Source organism: Schistocerca gregaria, chromosome X, assembly GCF_023897955.1.
Source record: "Schistocerca gregaria isolate iqSchGreg1 chromosome X, iqSchGreg1.2, whole genome shotgun sequence".
Lineage (NCBI taxonomy): Eukaryota > Metazoa > Arthropoda > Insecta > Orthoptera > Acrididae > Schistocerca > Schistocerca gregaria.
In genome coordinates, this window is record NC_064931.1 from 182,797,030 (window position 1) to 182,812,138 (window position 15,109).

The 15,109-nt window shown below is 39.6% G+C and overlaps 1 protein-coding gene across 1 annotated transcript in view; it reads right to left on the reverse strand.

Moving 5' to 3' along the window:
• Positions 1-6,598: 6,598 nt before the first annotated feature.
• The window catches only part of LOC126298682 (protein obstructor-E-like), a 47,349-nt gene continuing 38,838 nt past the window's right edge, over positions 6,599-15,109 (reverse strand). The window contains exon 5 of the mRNA XM_049990118.1: positions 6,599-7,224. Within this exon, the coding sequence (XP_049846075.1) occupies positions 7,170-7,224 (55 nt within the window). The 3' untranslated portion in view covers positions 6,599-7,169. The remainder of the gene's footprint in view (positions 7,225-15,109) is intronic.

Consider the following 15,109-nt stretch of genomic DNA (forward strand, 5'->3'; position numbering starts at 1 on the left):
CATCAGCAGCACGAGCTGTGGCTTAAGAATCAGATGGGAACTAGAGATCACCGAGCTCTCTGCCAAACAACAGCGAGCCTAAATTTTTTTGGCGTTTTGGGATACACTACTGAGTTAAGCAACAAACCCAATGATAGCAACCCCTCACAAGAATATTATCAACAACAAAACCCACAGGACAACACAAAATAACAAGAAGAAAAATCAGGCTACTAACAATTAAAATGGTATGTAGTCAGGGGAAATGACTACCATTGAGAGTTCAGTTTATGTGGAATCTAATCTTTACTCATAACATACTATCTAACGACAAATTACGGAAAATTAACAACAGTGCGACTTTTAATTACGAAATGGTTGCTCTTGAAGATGCGGCAATTCAGAGATTTTAATCTCAGTGTACGTTTGGAGAAGATTGGTAGTCTTCGATAAGACCGCCTGAACGTGGAAATGATACGCTGTTGAGAAATTGTGATACTGGCATTTAGAAAAGAGCTTTCTTGTTAGAACGGCTGACCACATAGCCACATATACTGCTATTCGTAGTCCAGTATGAGCACCATACAATCAAATGCCAGAAGTACCAGCAAATTGTTGAACATATTAGTTCAGCTTCCTTAACCAGTTTAATGAAATTGTGTTTAGTGTGAAAGGGTTATTTCTTGTAACATATATATGTATTGCATGATAGTGTATGCAGTATACAATAAATTCAAGATGTTTGTGTTATTTAGAAATATGTTGTCTTTCTCCAATAAGACACTGGTATGACAAGCGCGATACGCTTTGTAATCCGTGATAAGCCTGTCAACAGCTGCAGCCGAAAGTTGAATGTTTTAGACTTGATGCAATTTCATTACGAACTACACAAATGAAGGAAGCAAAGAACCTCTCGTTAGAGTGATATGACAGTCGAGTCACTGAGATACTACACGAACTGCAGCAAATATGAGCACCGAAATCACGCTTGTGAAAGCTAATAGTGCTGTAGCAGAGACACCCGATACAAGTGAACAGAGGCAGACATGAGAATGCACTCACGACTGAAACCTCCTGAAAGGTGAAAGGACTGAATAAAGTACCCGAGGCCTAGTGTTTGTTGAAGCTAAGTGAAAGACATGTACGAAATGGTTTGCTTAGAGAGAGAGTGACTTAATCAATACGGTCATGGCGACTGCCAACGGAACGCATTGGCTGTTACACCCTGAATCTCTGTGGCCGATCTTACATCGTTGCCATTTTCCGTATGTAAGCTGCATGCAGGACTTGAGTAGTAGCAAGTTTCTGTGTGGTAAATTGCGGTGGGTTTTCATTCATCATGGCGCAGTCGGTATTAATGCTTCAACAGTTGCGTGTCTTTTTGATAACATGCATTTCGACAGTGAAAAGGTAGCGATTGGTAGTAAAAATCGGACGTATGTGACGAGTGCGTTGAAAACTTAATTAACTCCACATGATTTAACAGTACTTAAACAGAGATCATTTACTGCAGCGAAAATCTTCTAATGTTAGAACGTTTTCTACCAAACTGCAAACCATTTCTGTATAAGTATCTATAGTTTCTAAACACGACGACTTTTTTTGTTTCTGTTAAAAAAAATAGCAGGATAAACGAATACTTTTGGGTTTTCGGACCACAAACGAAATATGGGAGTCCTGAATTACTTCAGAAGTTGAACAATGTTAGTGTCTGAGTCTAAGAAATTTGTATTGTTTTACAAATCCATTTGTAGCACATAGAGATTGCTATCACAAAAATAAAATTATGGAAGTGTTGTGTACATTCCCGTTTCGTGTTCTCTACCAATTACTGCTCCAGTAAATCACTCCTTTACCATCGGCATAATTGTGGGTATTTGAAGATTAAATAGCTGATACAGCTGACATAGGAAGCGCAGTGTAGTGATGTATTAGTATTGTTATAGAGGGAAGGAGGGAGAAGGGCGAAAACCTGTGCCGGCATATAAACCATTCCCTCTAAGAGTACTAAGTAGGCTGCCGAGCTTAACGACACCATCCGTCGTACGGATTGTCATCAACAGTGACACGTGTCATCATTTCCTGAGACACTGCAGGCAGCACTGGAACTTGATTCATGATATTTGGAAAAATTTTGGTAATCAGGACCATGACAACAATCAAAATAATATGCTTTACAGGTGCTATGGCTTCTGCTCATATTAATAACGTTCTTTGAGAGGCACCATCATGACAAATTGACAAGCAGACATAGACCAGTTCCTATTCCTGGTCATTCCCGTGACCTCAGTGCTTTGGATTTCTGTCTGCACGAACATCTGAAGGAATTTCAATTGTATAAATACAGAATCTGCGTGTCATGGAATCTTACAGAATTATCCGACACTATTTCAAGATAATTGAAAGCGTGCGACAGCCTTTTATCTGTTTCAACCGTAAAGCAAGTGGACGATATCTTGAAAACTATCTATAATCTTATCATATTGCAAAGAGATGATTTGTTTTTATACAGTATTCTTTCAATAACGAAGCTTTTGTGGAGTTACGTGCGCATTACACTATTTTTTTTATTTCGATTTAATGAAAATGCTTATCCAAGTATTTCTGACACAGTATGTACATTAGAGGAACAGAAAGGCCAGCACGATAGCACACCAGAATTTCTATTGACTACAAGTGGGATGCTCTCGGCCGTAGCCTGAGTTACTTTACCCACTCCACGATGCCAGCTACAGTTGAGAAATATTCTCGAAAACAATGGACGTAGGTATCTGTTACACTGCTCCAAATTTTTACTTAAGGCAGGTTGCGTTGTCGTGAGCCACAGTACTGGATGATTAGTTGTTTATCTGCCTTTTGATTACATTTTTGTTCAGTTTACACTTCGCTTTCTTCAGATATCAGGCTCAAAAAATGTTTCTCATCTAAAAACGTTATCTAATATTAAACGTGCATAGTATTAATTTAATGATAACACATGAAGTGCAGTAGAAATTGTTGTGTTTCTTTTCCACGGATTTGTATTTGTTCCATAGTCACTGATAAAAATAACAGCAGATCAACCAGATAAAACGTGTGAACTTATTTTGTGTCTTTGTATCCAGGCAACAAAGGACAAGATGCAAAAGAAATCTAATGTGGACTGCAGTTGCAATCCAGACGCTTTTATTCTACGTTCTCAGAACGGACATGCTATAAAACTGTTATAGGAGCGACTATAATAACAAATTAAATAAAATTCACAAAATTCTGATGAATGTTCTAATATCATTCGAACTGTTTTCAACAACTGCTATGCAGCATGAATAAAAAAAGTTTTGGACTGTTAGACGCGTTCAAATGATGACGCAGTTTTCCACACAAATATTCAGGACACTACCAGATTCTTAGATGTACTGATGCCTAAATTTCGTAATTCTTTGAAATATTTTGCCCAAGAATGCTTTTCTTCTGAAACGTGAGACACATATGACGAAACATCTAGAGTGAATGCTGTATCGTAAATATGGAAGGCGTTTATACTCTGTGGAGTGATATCAAAGTTTCCCATAATAACGATCAATCAGAAACACAAATGCTAATAATGCATATGCTTCACTTATAGCCTGCCCTCAAGCACAAAGTTTTCTCGGTGCAACTTTTATATATTTTTCCTGATGTTTTTACGTTTATAAGAAAGATATTCGTGGACGTTATTCTGCATAGCGTGAGGAGGAGGATCTGGATCCATCAGACCCCTAAAAATCTCTATCAGATGGGAACTGAAAAGTAAGTCTCAAGTTGTCATAAACGTGCTATCAGTTAAGCAGTAAATTTTGATATAACAGGATCTTGAACAACATAGTTTGATAGGTAATCCGTTTTTATTTATTGTCCCCAGTACAACACTGACTGCTGTTTTTCCTACGTCGAAATACATTACCCCACACGTCGCCTCGTTAAATGTCAAGCCACCTAGTCGAATCAATTAAGCAAAATTAGGAGCAAAAAAGTCGCATCGTCGTAATTTTTCTAACAGTGTGGGTAGGGGGTTCGGTCGAGTTCCATGAACAACATATTAAAAACACTGACTGGTGTGCTGTCAGCGTAGGTGTGAGTGTGTGGAGGGGGTGGGGGGGCATGGGCGTTTACAGGTCACCTTTTTAGATTTTTCTTGAATAACTTTAGTTCTTGAATAACTTTGTTTCCTAGGACAAAATTGAATTACATGAAATTTCCAAAAAAAAAGATTCTATTGAGTTTTTCTCTCGGAGTAATAGTTTCAGGTTAACAGTGGGTGTAAAAATAGCAGAATAATAAAAAATGTATTAATGGATAAAAGTACTGTTCATTTTTAAACAAATGGGGTTAAGAGCAAATATTAAACGTGTGTACCACGTCTAAGTGCAGTAGAGCCATATTAAGAGATAAATTGTGTTCTGGGAGTGTATCAGGTTGGAGACGGGACGAGGGTGGAGGGTAGGAGCACAAGGGAGCGTAGGTGGCTGGATTGTGGTCATAAACGTCATTTCTTCATAATCTGCAAACTGAAAAACGACCAGGTAATTCCCCACTCTATCTATCCCACTACGTCACAAGAAGAAACTACACAGCGTATCACAAACTTAAACCTGCTCTTCCGCAGCCTACCTTATGAATCACTGACGATGCGGTGCAAGATGCCTGATGCATTAGGAAGGAATTAGACTCGCAAGAACACCGAAACTGTGGGCGTCTTACACTTCTCTCTTTTATAACGGTCTTCCAATAGCTTAGATTGCTGAAATACGCCCCAAGGCGAATCGTTTTTAGATAGTGGATGAAATGTCAACAAGTGAATATTCCACGAACTTTATCAGTAACAAAGCTACAAAATTAAATTGATTCAAATGACCGTAGTCAAAATCTCCAGAGAATCAAGTGTTTGGGATGCTTTAGAAAGTACGGTCTTTTGATTGTACAAGGATTTTGTGATTATTGTTAGAATGATTCATGTTTAATAGATTCAAAGACTGTTTTATAATAATTCTCCGTGTTGCAGATGTACTACTCTTCGCCGAGCGGAGTGGCCGTGCGGTTTAAGGCGCCATGTGACGGATTGCGCGGCCCCTCCCGGCGGAGGTTCGAGTCCTCCCTCGGGCATGGGTGTGTGTGTTGTTCTTAGTATAAGTTAGTTTAAGTAGTGTGTACGTCTAGGGAGCGATGACCTAAGCAGCTTGGTCCCTTAGGAATTCACACATGTTTGAACATTTTTTGTACTACTCTTTGACATAGTTTCAGCGACATGGAGATCAGCTTTGTCACTCTATTTTGCAATAGCGACATAAATCCCAATATTTTTCTTAGTTCTGTAATCCAATAACTTCAAATCAGCAGATACATGAAACAGTAACCTTTGAAGGTTGGAAAATTTCCAGACATGTGCTTTTCTCTGTTGTGACTTCTTGACGTATATATCTCGTAGTTTATTTCTGCTACTACTCCTACAAATCAAATCAGTTCTTGTGCGATTCTTTCTTGGGTATATATGGTGAACCAGAACTCCATCGACAAGCTTTCAGAGATGGTCGTGTGGGTCAATACAAGAAAAATTTTCGAGGAAACATGGGCTTTAAAATGCGTACATTTAGAGCTATGAGCACTTGTTCATCTTCGACACTGTGAAACATCTTTTCTACTGCAAGTTCTTTGCTTTCCATGTTTTAGGAGGTAGTACACAACAAAACAAAACAAGCCTAGTTAATTGTATGTGCAGCTGTACAGTAGAAGTGTTCCACTGTAGCAAACTCTTCAGGCGAGCATTTTAGAGCACACGTTTTATAGCCTTTTTCTCTTGTTTTATTTCATACTACCACCGCTGAAAGTTTGTCGTTGGCGTTCTGGTCCACCCTGTATCTTGCAAATAAATGCAATGTGGCAAATTGAGTGCTCAGTGTTGTACATCAGTCTAGGAAAGACTCAGCCGTTCTCATGACAATTAATATGCGCCTGTCAATGAGAACAGTGGAATTAAAGCATCAGACTTCAACAGATAAGGGCGTTCACCATATGAGAGCTTTTATATTACAATAGTTGTTGTCGTATAACAGTACAGGGAAACAAAGAGCCCTTTGCACTTACTTTGTACCCGCAGTGTCTCTAACGTTTTAGGCACGAGCCATATAAATTCCCCTTTTCCTGCTGCAAGAAATATAAAGTAATAGAACTTATTTATCAAGGGCTCTGTAATTTCCTAGTATTTTCTTTTTCTCACTTACTTATGTGATGGGTGTCGTTTTTTCAAATAGATTTCTAAAATTGCTATGTACATACAGAACGGCACGTTCCGAATTCGTATCTCCTCGGCACAAACACTTTCAAAACAGGTCCGGCATGCAAACCTACAAACAGTACATGGCACATAAATAATGAACATATGTAACCAGCTAATAGTAAGCGCATCTATAACTAGCTCTTTCCACTTGTTTTTTTTAAGTACTGATGTTATAGGACACAACGTCGCAAAGTGATGTTTGTTTGTACAGATCCTGTAAAGGAAACATTCATTTATGGCCATACTCATATTTTGAACTGTGAAGATGTAAGATAGTACCATTGGCAAGTAATAAAAGGAAAATTTATTAAATAAACAAGGCATGAATGGCTGTATATTGTTTATATTTTATTTAGGAAAATGTACATCTTGTTGCTTCAAACAGACAATTTCATAAAAATCTCGTACTTAATATAGAAGGAAATATCTCTATATTGATATATCTGCTACAATTCAGTTTAATAATTGATTTAGGCGCATCAGTCAAAAAATGTAGAGCCTTATTAGTATTTCGCTCAAGATTGAACGGGCTTTCACGCCTTATAAATGTCTCTCAGTTCTTTTACTTCTGTAAAAATATGGTTGTGATTGGAATCATTGCACAAATAGAAATCGAACGATTTCTTTCACAGTATATTTCTTGTTGCTGTTTAACTTTATGTAACTCAAGAGGCAGTCAGGTCACTTTCAGTAAACACTGACGGTTCTCCCGAGAGTGGGAACCATGGCTCTGTTTCCTTCAGTTCTCACATTCACTCACTTTGCCCAGTCCGCTTCTGACTCGTCGTTTTTGCAATGCTGAATGTTGAAGTTTGAAGGCTGGTGAATATCTCGAGACCCGATAGCCCATTACAGAAACTATTTACAAGTGGGTTCCCACAGCAGATGTGCTGAAGATTTATGACTTCTTGGGCTTCGGCTTCACGTCTGGACTGTCCTTGTACCAGTCCTCGCTGTAAAACAAGAACCATAGTCTTATTAATCAGTTTCAGTCTACACAGAATCATTCAAGTGTTATTTTCAAGGATATGAACAGCTTTTAGAGATAATGGCAAATCGTAACAAAACAGGTGGAATTATATGTGTGAACTTATGTCTGTTTTCAAATACTGATTATGGTGAACTAACTATCCAAGATTTCTATGTAAGACAATAACTGCACTCCATAAAAGCAGACTTGACACTGTATATATACGTCACACACAAAGTATCTGAAGAAATGACGCTAGTGATCAGCAAAAATACAGTTTGCAGTGCTGTGAAGTCACAGTTTTTTACAGTATCATTAGTCAAGTACCTGTTTTAAGGTCTTCCTTGCCAACAGAGAGCTTGAACCCAGTTCCGACCAGGCAGATCATGTTTAACCAAGTTTAATTTTTCGTGATTCTTAACTAAGGACTACGCTACGCTTCAAAGTGAGAAGTGTAACCTTGGTCTAAATGAAGCTGCTTATAACTACAAGAAGTTCCTCAAAACCTCATGTTGTGCTCGAATCAGATAAAAATACGTCAAAAAAAGTTGTGTCACACTATTTGCAACACTGCCATTAGCGTTTCTGAAAAATTTCCATTGAATTCATAAAGAAAATTTCTCATTGATCAGTTTCAAACACAGTACTAGCATTAGTATAAGTTCCCAATTTATTAGATAATATAACATCACACAAAAGCTACTGCATACTACTAACATATCATAGTATAGTTCGCATTATTCGTCGTTGTGGAGTACTCTTGGTACAGCGTACAATTTGAAATAAGTAAGGACAGAGGAACTGAAATAATGTCATAAACAACAGTCTTAGTAATTCGCTTTTATCTAGCATGAACTGAACACAAAAGATGCAGACGTACAGAGTATAAAGTGACTACTGCTTGTCATTTATAAAATTCACTTTCAACATGTGTTCCAACTTTAATTCTTTTTTCTTACGCATTGCAGGTACTTCATCACTTCGGAAGTCTCGATAGTGATCACCAGAGAGTGAATAACTATCTTTCTAAAGTATTTTGTAGGTACCTTATAGGATGATGAGGATGTTAGTCCGTTCTACTAAAAATTTCGGAGAAAAACATAAATTTATTTCTGAATAACGTGCGAATGTCCTTTAAATAGGAACGGCAATCCCTAGAGGGAAGACGACGATCTTTTTGTGAGACACTTCGAGAAAATTTAGAGAACCGTCACTTGAACGATTCTAACACCACCAACGTAAAGACCACGAAGATAAGATACGTTGCGACTCGTACAGAGGCATACTGACAATCGTTTTTCTCTCGCTCTGTTAACGAGTGAAACAGGAAAGTAAATGACTAGTAACGGTACAAGGCACCTCCTGCCATGCATCATACGGTGGTTTGCGGGGCATTTAAAAAAGAAATCCATCACTATTGTATCATGGAAGTTGCTTTTCAGCTATCTCTATTACTAACTATACAAAAAAGTGTTTCATTACGAGACTCCCTTGGACGTCTTGAACGTATCTTAGAGCTCACATTTGCTTTGCTCTTTTGTCTAAATTCCTGCTTCAAAGGCGTTCATTTTCAGTGCAAATTTTGTTTGTGATACAAGAAAATTACAAGTTTCGCAAGGTGCTGGTCACACTAGAAAGGATTCACGCAAGAAACAGTGAAGATAAAATATTATTAGTGGAGTGTATGCATTCAGTTCAGAAAGTAAAATGTTGTACTTCTATAGTAGCTGAGCTTTTTTGTCATGCGTAACTGTAAAAAATATTGTAGGATTTGTAAATAAAAGGAAAATAGTTTCAGAAGCGGAAAAAATTATTGACTATAAATTTTGTAACCAAGAGAAAAATACACTCAAACACACAAACTCTCTCTCTCTCTCTCTCTCTCTCTCTCTCTCTCTCTCTCTCTCTCTCTCTCACACACACACACACACACACACACACACAAGCGAAGCTGTAAGCGATCATCTTTTATATCAGATTACATTCAGGCTATGAAACAAATACGAGTATAATGTAACTAATTTGAAAACAACAGACTAGTTTTCTTGATTGTCCGTTTTGGTGGAACAGCGTTATATTGCACTCAAACGCACACTTTGTTTGACAACAAACTTTTTATTGGAAGGCGATTTATGTTTTGAGTTATGAGTAAAGATATTTCTGGAATACGCTAGTGTGAATTTGAGAAAAGATCGAGAATTCTGTGCTGCAGTTAAGCCTTGACATCGACAAGATATTTTTCAAATTCCTTTGCAGAGGTCTAGGGATTATAGAGGGTGAGTCAGTAGGAAAGGTTCATGTTTTGAGGGGTGATAGCGATTCTGAACAAAAAACGTCATATGAACATATGTCCTGTTCATAAGAGTTTCCAAGGAAACTAATAAAACCGATGGAGAACAGGACAGATGCAATCGAAACATTTCGATCTAATGTTTTGGTTAGCTTTGTACAAATAATGTTCAAAAAGTACAACGTTAACTATAATGCAATTTGCAGCTCTTGTAGACAATGTCTACAAGACAGCTGATCTGAGCTCATTCGTACGGTCTTTACTAGCACACGCGCATGTGAAATACGAACCAGGCGTTTCTTCTTCATGTCCACTCTGTGGTTGTAGACTTTGTTCTTAAGCCAATCCCACAACCAGTAATCTAATGGAGTAAGATCGAGTGACCTCGATGGCCGAGAAATGACTCCACGGCGACCGGTCCAACGCCCAGGATACGTTTCAGTGAGATACTGTGTCACTGGCAGCGCGTAATGTGCGCACTGAAATTGTCAGTAAAAACAATACTCGTACTCTAATGTCGCTTTTATTGTACTCGGATTTTAGTGTTGGTGAAGAAGAAAATGCGACTGACGCCCGTGATTTTCAAACAGCTGTATGTCGGATAAGGCTACGAAAATGGCATGCACTGATAAGCCAAAACATATGACCACTGCCCGCCTCGATGCTGGATGCGGTCTGGTGACGTTGCGGTCACGTGACGCGCTATGACAAGTATGTAAGCGTAGCAGAAATACATGGGGATAACCCTTGCCAAGATATGGGCTGCAAATGGGGAAAAACATTGAGATTAGTGACTTTGACAAAGGGCAGATTGTTATTACGCAGTGCCTGTGAACGAGCATCTCGAAAACGGCGAAGCTGGTGGAATGTCCACGTGCTACTGTCGTGAGCATCTACGGAAAGAGGTAACAGGACAGGGAAACTCTCACTAGGCGCGAAATCGTTGGACGTCCACGGCCCTTCACGGAACGAGGGGTTCGGTGGTTTGTCTGCCATGTAAAGTGGGACAGATGGTGATCTGTGGCATCTCCGCTGAAAGAGTACAGTGCTGGTGAACGAACAAGTGTTTCGAAGCACACCGTTCGACGTACATTGTTGAACATGAAGCTTCGCACAGACCACCCCTACTTGTTCACATGTTGACCTAATGGCAGCGACAGTTACGATTGCAGTGGGCACGGGACCATCCTCATTCGACCGTCTATCAATGGAAATGTGTGGGATTTTCGGGTGAATCACGTTTTTGCCAAACTAGGTCGATGGTTGTCTCGGCAAACGCCGTCATCGTGGTAAACGGCGGCTTGAAACGCGCAGCATGCCACGGACATAGGCTGGTTGGAGCGGTATTATGTCATGGGAGACATTCTGCTGCACTAGCATGGGACCTGTGGTAGTACTCGGAGACACGCTGACAGATCGAACCACCTGAATCCCGTATGCTTGATGTCTAACCCGACGACGGTGTCATATTTCAGCAGTATAATTGTCCGTGTCTCGGAGCCAGAACCGTGCTACAGTGGTTTGAAGAGCATTATAGTGAACTCACGTTAATGTCTCGGCGAGCAAATTCGCCTCATGTACATCCTGTGGACTCTTCCTGGGACGCTGTCGGGCGCAATCACAGCGTACTAAAATCAGCGGCTCGCTATTTACGCAAACAACATGACCAGCACGCAGACGTCTAATGTCACATATCTCCACAAACCAACCAACAAACTGTCGTATCCTTGATACACAGAATCAGTGATGTATTTCGTTCCAATGGCGGACAAATCAGCTATTAAGCAGATAGTCATAATGTTTTGGCTCATCAGTGTATGTCCATTTGCAGTTCTTTTGTTCGGAATCACCAATATTGTCTCCCCTCCAAGCATGTACCTTTCCTCCTGACCCACCCTGTAGAGAGGACTTTATTGCACAAAGTTTTGATAAAAAACGCATGTCCGGAAATTTACTATTTGGACATAAATTGAGTTTTTAAATTGGATCACTGCCAAATCTTCCGCTTCACGGTACGCACTGGGAAGAGGGTGCAGTCATCAGTCCCTGAAGTATGTGCCCTCTGTTTATACTCACAACTTCAGCGTTCTGCTCAATTTTATTTAATCGTATGGCTAGGGCCCCCGGTCGGGCAGGCCGTTCGCCGGGTGCCGGTCTTTCAATCTGACACCACTTCGGCGACCTGCAGTCGATGTGGATGATAGATAGAACGATGATGAGGACAGCACAACACCCAGTCCCTGGGAGGAGAAAATTGCCCGACCCAGCCGGGAATCGAACCCGGGCCCAGAGGGCTGACAATCCGCCACGCTGACCATTCAAATACCGGGGGCACACTGGTCAATCATCAGACCGTCACTGAGCAGTAACAACGACCGAAACAGTACAGCATGGTGGAATACAAGTATGAAGAGTACGGTGAAATGTTGCTAAGTTACGGTGAAGTTGTATGTAATGGTAGAGCTGCACAACGCCCGTATAGAGAATGGTCTCGGTTTACCACATATAATTTTTTTCCGCTTACAACAAAGGCTGCGAGAAACTAGTACGTTAGCAGCTAGGAGGGTCCACTGAGGTGCTCCACGTTCGCGCCGCACCCTCGACTTTGACGAGGACGTCATTCGTCACGTAGAAAACAACCTGACGGCGAATACTAGAAACAATGCCCATGCCATGGACGTCAGAGCTCATTGTCTCCAGGGTGTGCGAACCGTGAAGCGGGAAATCTGAAAGTGATCCGATCTTCAAATGGCTCTGAGCACTATGGGACTTAACACCTGAGGTCATCAGTCCCATAGAACTTAGAACTACTTAAACCTAACTAAGCAACGGGCATCACACACATCCATGCCCGAAGCAGGATTCGAACCTGCGACCGTAGCGGTCGCGCGGTTCCAGACTGTAGCGCCTAGAACCGCTCGGCCACTCTGGCAGGCTGATCCGATCTTCAAATTTCTTTTACATCCGAGTGGTACATTTCCGAACATGGGTTCATAATGACAAATTTGTATACTAAGTCCATTCTACGAGCCGTAGAAGCCTGTCATATCAATTACAAAACAACCTTACATGATTCAATTTCATGGGACCTTACAGTTCAACTTAAGTTAATATACCATCACAGAACGTAGTGCCTTTCCTCTAATGGACAACAAACTGATGGAATACCATTTTTGTTCTCAACTGTAGCATAAAATGGTCCCTGACGCGAAACTTAGGCCATCTGTTAATAAAACATTTGTTTGTTAAACGAAAATAGAACTTAGGAATATTTTAATGTGATCAAAATAGTTACTGAGATCAGAAAAAGAATAAGGGAGACAACTCGAGTTTAACAGAAACTACGCGTAGTCTGCTGGTATGAAAATAGTAACAGTGTTCTTTCTTAACCACTGTGCCTGCAGAGGCCCAGGGACAATGTTTCTTTTACTATCAGAATTCAAAATATTACCGTGGATTAGAAGTATACGAAATGACCTAACGATAATAAGTTGCCATGAAAGGTGCAGTAACAATACAAACGTTTGTAGTTCTTTCAGTCAACGACTAGTGCATGTTAGAAAACATAGTCTCGCATGAACATGTCTACGTGAAGTGAATTATGGAGGTATGGACAGGAGATATTGTTGTGTAATTTAACATTACTCAATACGTAGTGTCAAAATTATAGCGGAGGTATCTCCCCGAAGGCATTACTTCTTATCACTAATTTCACAGTTGAAAACAAATTCAGATTAAGGATCATCACGTCCCAGCGCAACAATATTTAATCAAGATTTACGTTGGTAAGGGTGTATATAACAGTTCCCTCAAGTAATGTGCAGTAAGGATCTTTAAAAGACTGCAGCTCTGCCATGCAGTGAGTGGTTTGCGGATGGTTTGAATGCTTTACTGTAACTGAACCAAGCATTCAGTGCAGTTTTCTGTAATCCACTGCTAAATGATCATCTACTCGCCTTTATACACTTCGTAATCTCAGTTAACGTGACATGCTCCAGTGTGACAGGGCGTTTTTTTGGTCAGGTTGTAGTAGTGGAAATCCCTGTATCACCATTTTAATTCCGATTTTCTGCGTTTTCTCTGCATCACCTAAACTCGGTCTCGATCCATTTCCCTAACCATCCTTCTTCAACCGGAAAATATGCTCCGTTTCTAACGACCTCGATATGAAAGAGCCGTTAAATTCCAACGCACTTTCCTCTTCTCCTTACCCAACACATGAAAAATGCTCGGAGCCTTATCAAACAATTTCAGTGAGTGATTTGGGCACCCAAAACCATCTAAGTTTGATTTAATTTGATTTGATTTTAACAGGGAAACTAAAACAGCTTAGGTCTAACCCGCCACTGCCCGCGCCGAAACTAAGTTTATTGTGCGGTATCGCTCCATGTATAGCTAGTAAAGCCAACCAATGCCCTTAAATAGTGCAAGGAGTCCCTCTACCAGTTTTTTGTTAGACAAAATTTCTTCAGGTCTAGTTGTCATGAAGAGTCTGTATCTTTTACTCTCCAATGCCATGCATTCGAAGATTACGTAGTAGTAGTAGTAGTTTTATTCATCCGTAGATCTCTTTTTACAAGGATATAGGACATGTCAAAGTATTTACAAGCTTAGATCAATTTACAATAAGCTAATTCGTATACACATATATTTACAGACTTCTAGTTAGAGACAATCATCAGATTTTACTCCTGGTATACAATAATTTATTTACAAATAACTCATTAAATAATGTAATGCCACACTATTCACTCATATTTCCCTATCAGTCACTGCACACACTATACACACATTGTTTCATAACACTTCACTCACTACATACACACACACACACACACACACACACACACAGGTGATCCTTGGGCCATTTTCTGTACTGCAAGTTCCCATTTGCTATCCTGAAAAACTGAGTCAGCATCCCTTCATAATGAGTGAGATGTTGAGCTCAGAAAGAGGAAGAGGTGTTAGTATTGTGCTATGCATAGCTTGAGGGGAGAGTGTCTCTAGAAAGGAAAAAAGAAGAAAAATAATAAAGTGAAGGTGTTATGTGGAATATTGGATGTTTTATAATCATCATTATTATTATTATTTGTTTGTATAACATTTTTTTATCAAACCCCTACTCTGCTTTATCTAAGTAATCCTTCAATGTATAAAATGTATTGCATAACAGGTACTTTTTAGCTGCCTTCTTAAATAAGTGTATTTTTGAAATTTCTTTAATCTCTTTTGGTAATTTATTGTACAGTTTTATTCCTTGGTAGAAAATGCTGTTTTGTGTTTTATGTTTATTTTTTCTTGGTAAATGTAAGTTGAGTCTATCTCTTGTTGCATGGTCATGGACAGAGCTGTTTGTGCAGTAATTGCCAATGTTGCTTTTGATGTGTACAACTGACTGGTAAATGTGTTCACATGGAGCAGTTAAAATTCCCAGTGTTTTGAACAGATCTTTACAATGAGCTCGACTACTATTTCTGGTTATTATTCTTATGGCTCTTTTCTGGAGTTTGAAAATTGTGTTCATATTTTGTGGATTTGTTCCCCAAAAAAGAATGCCATAGCTAAGAATTGAGTGTAC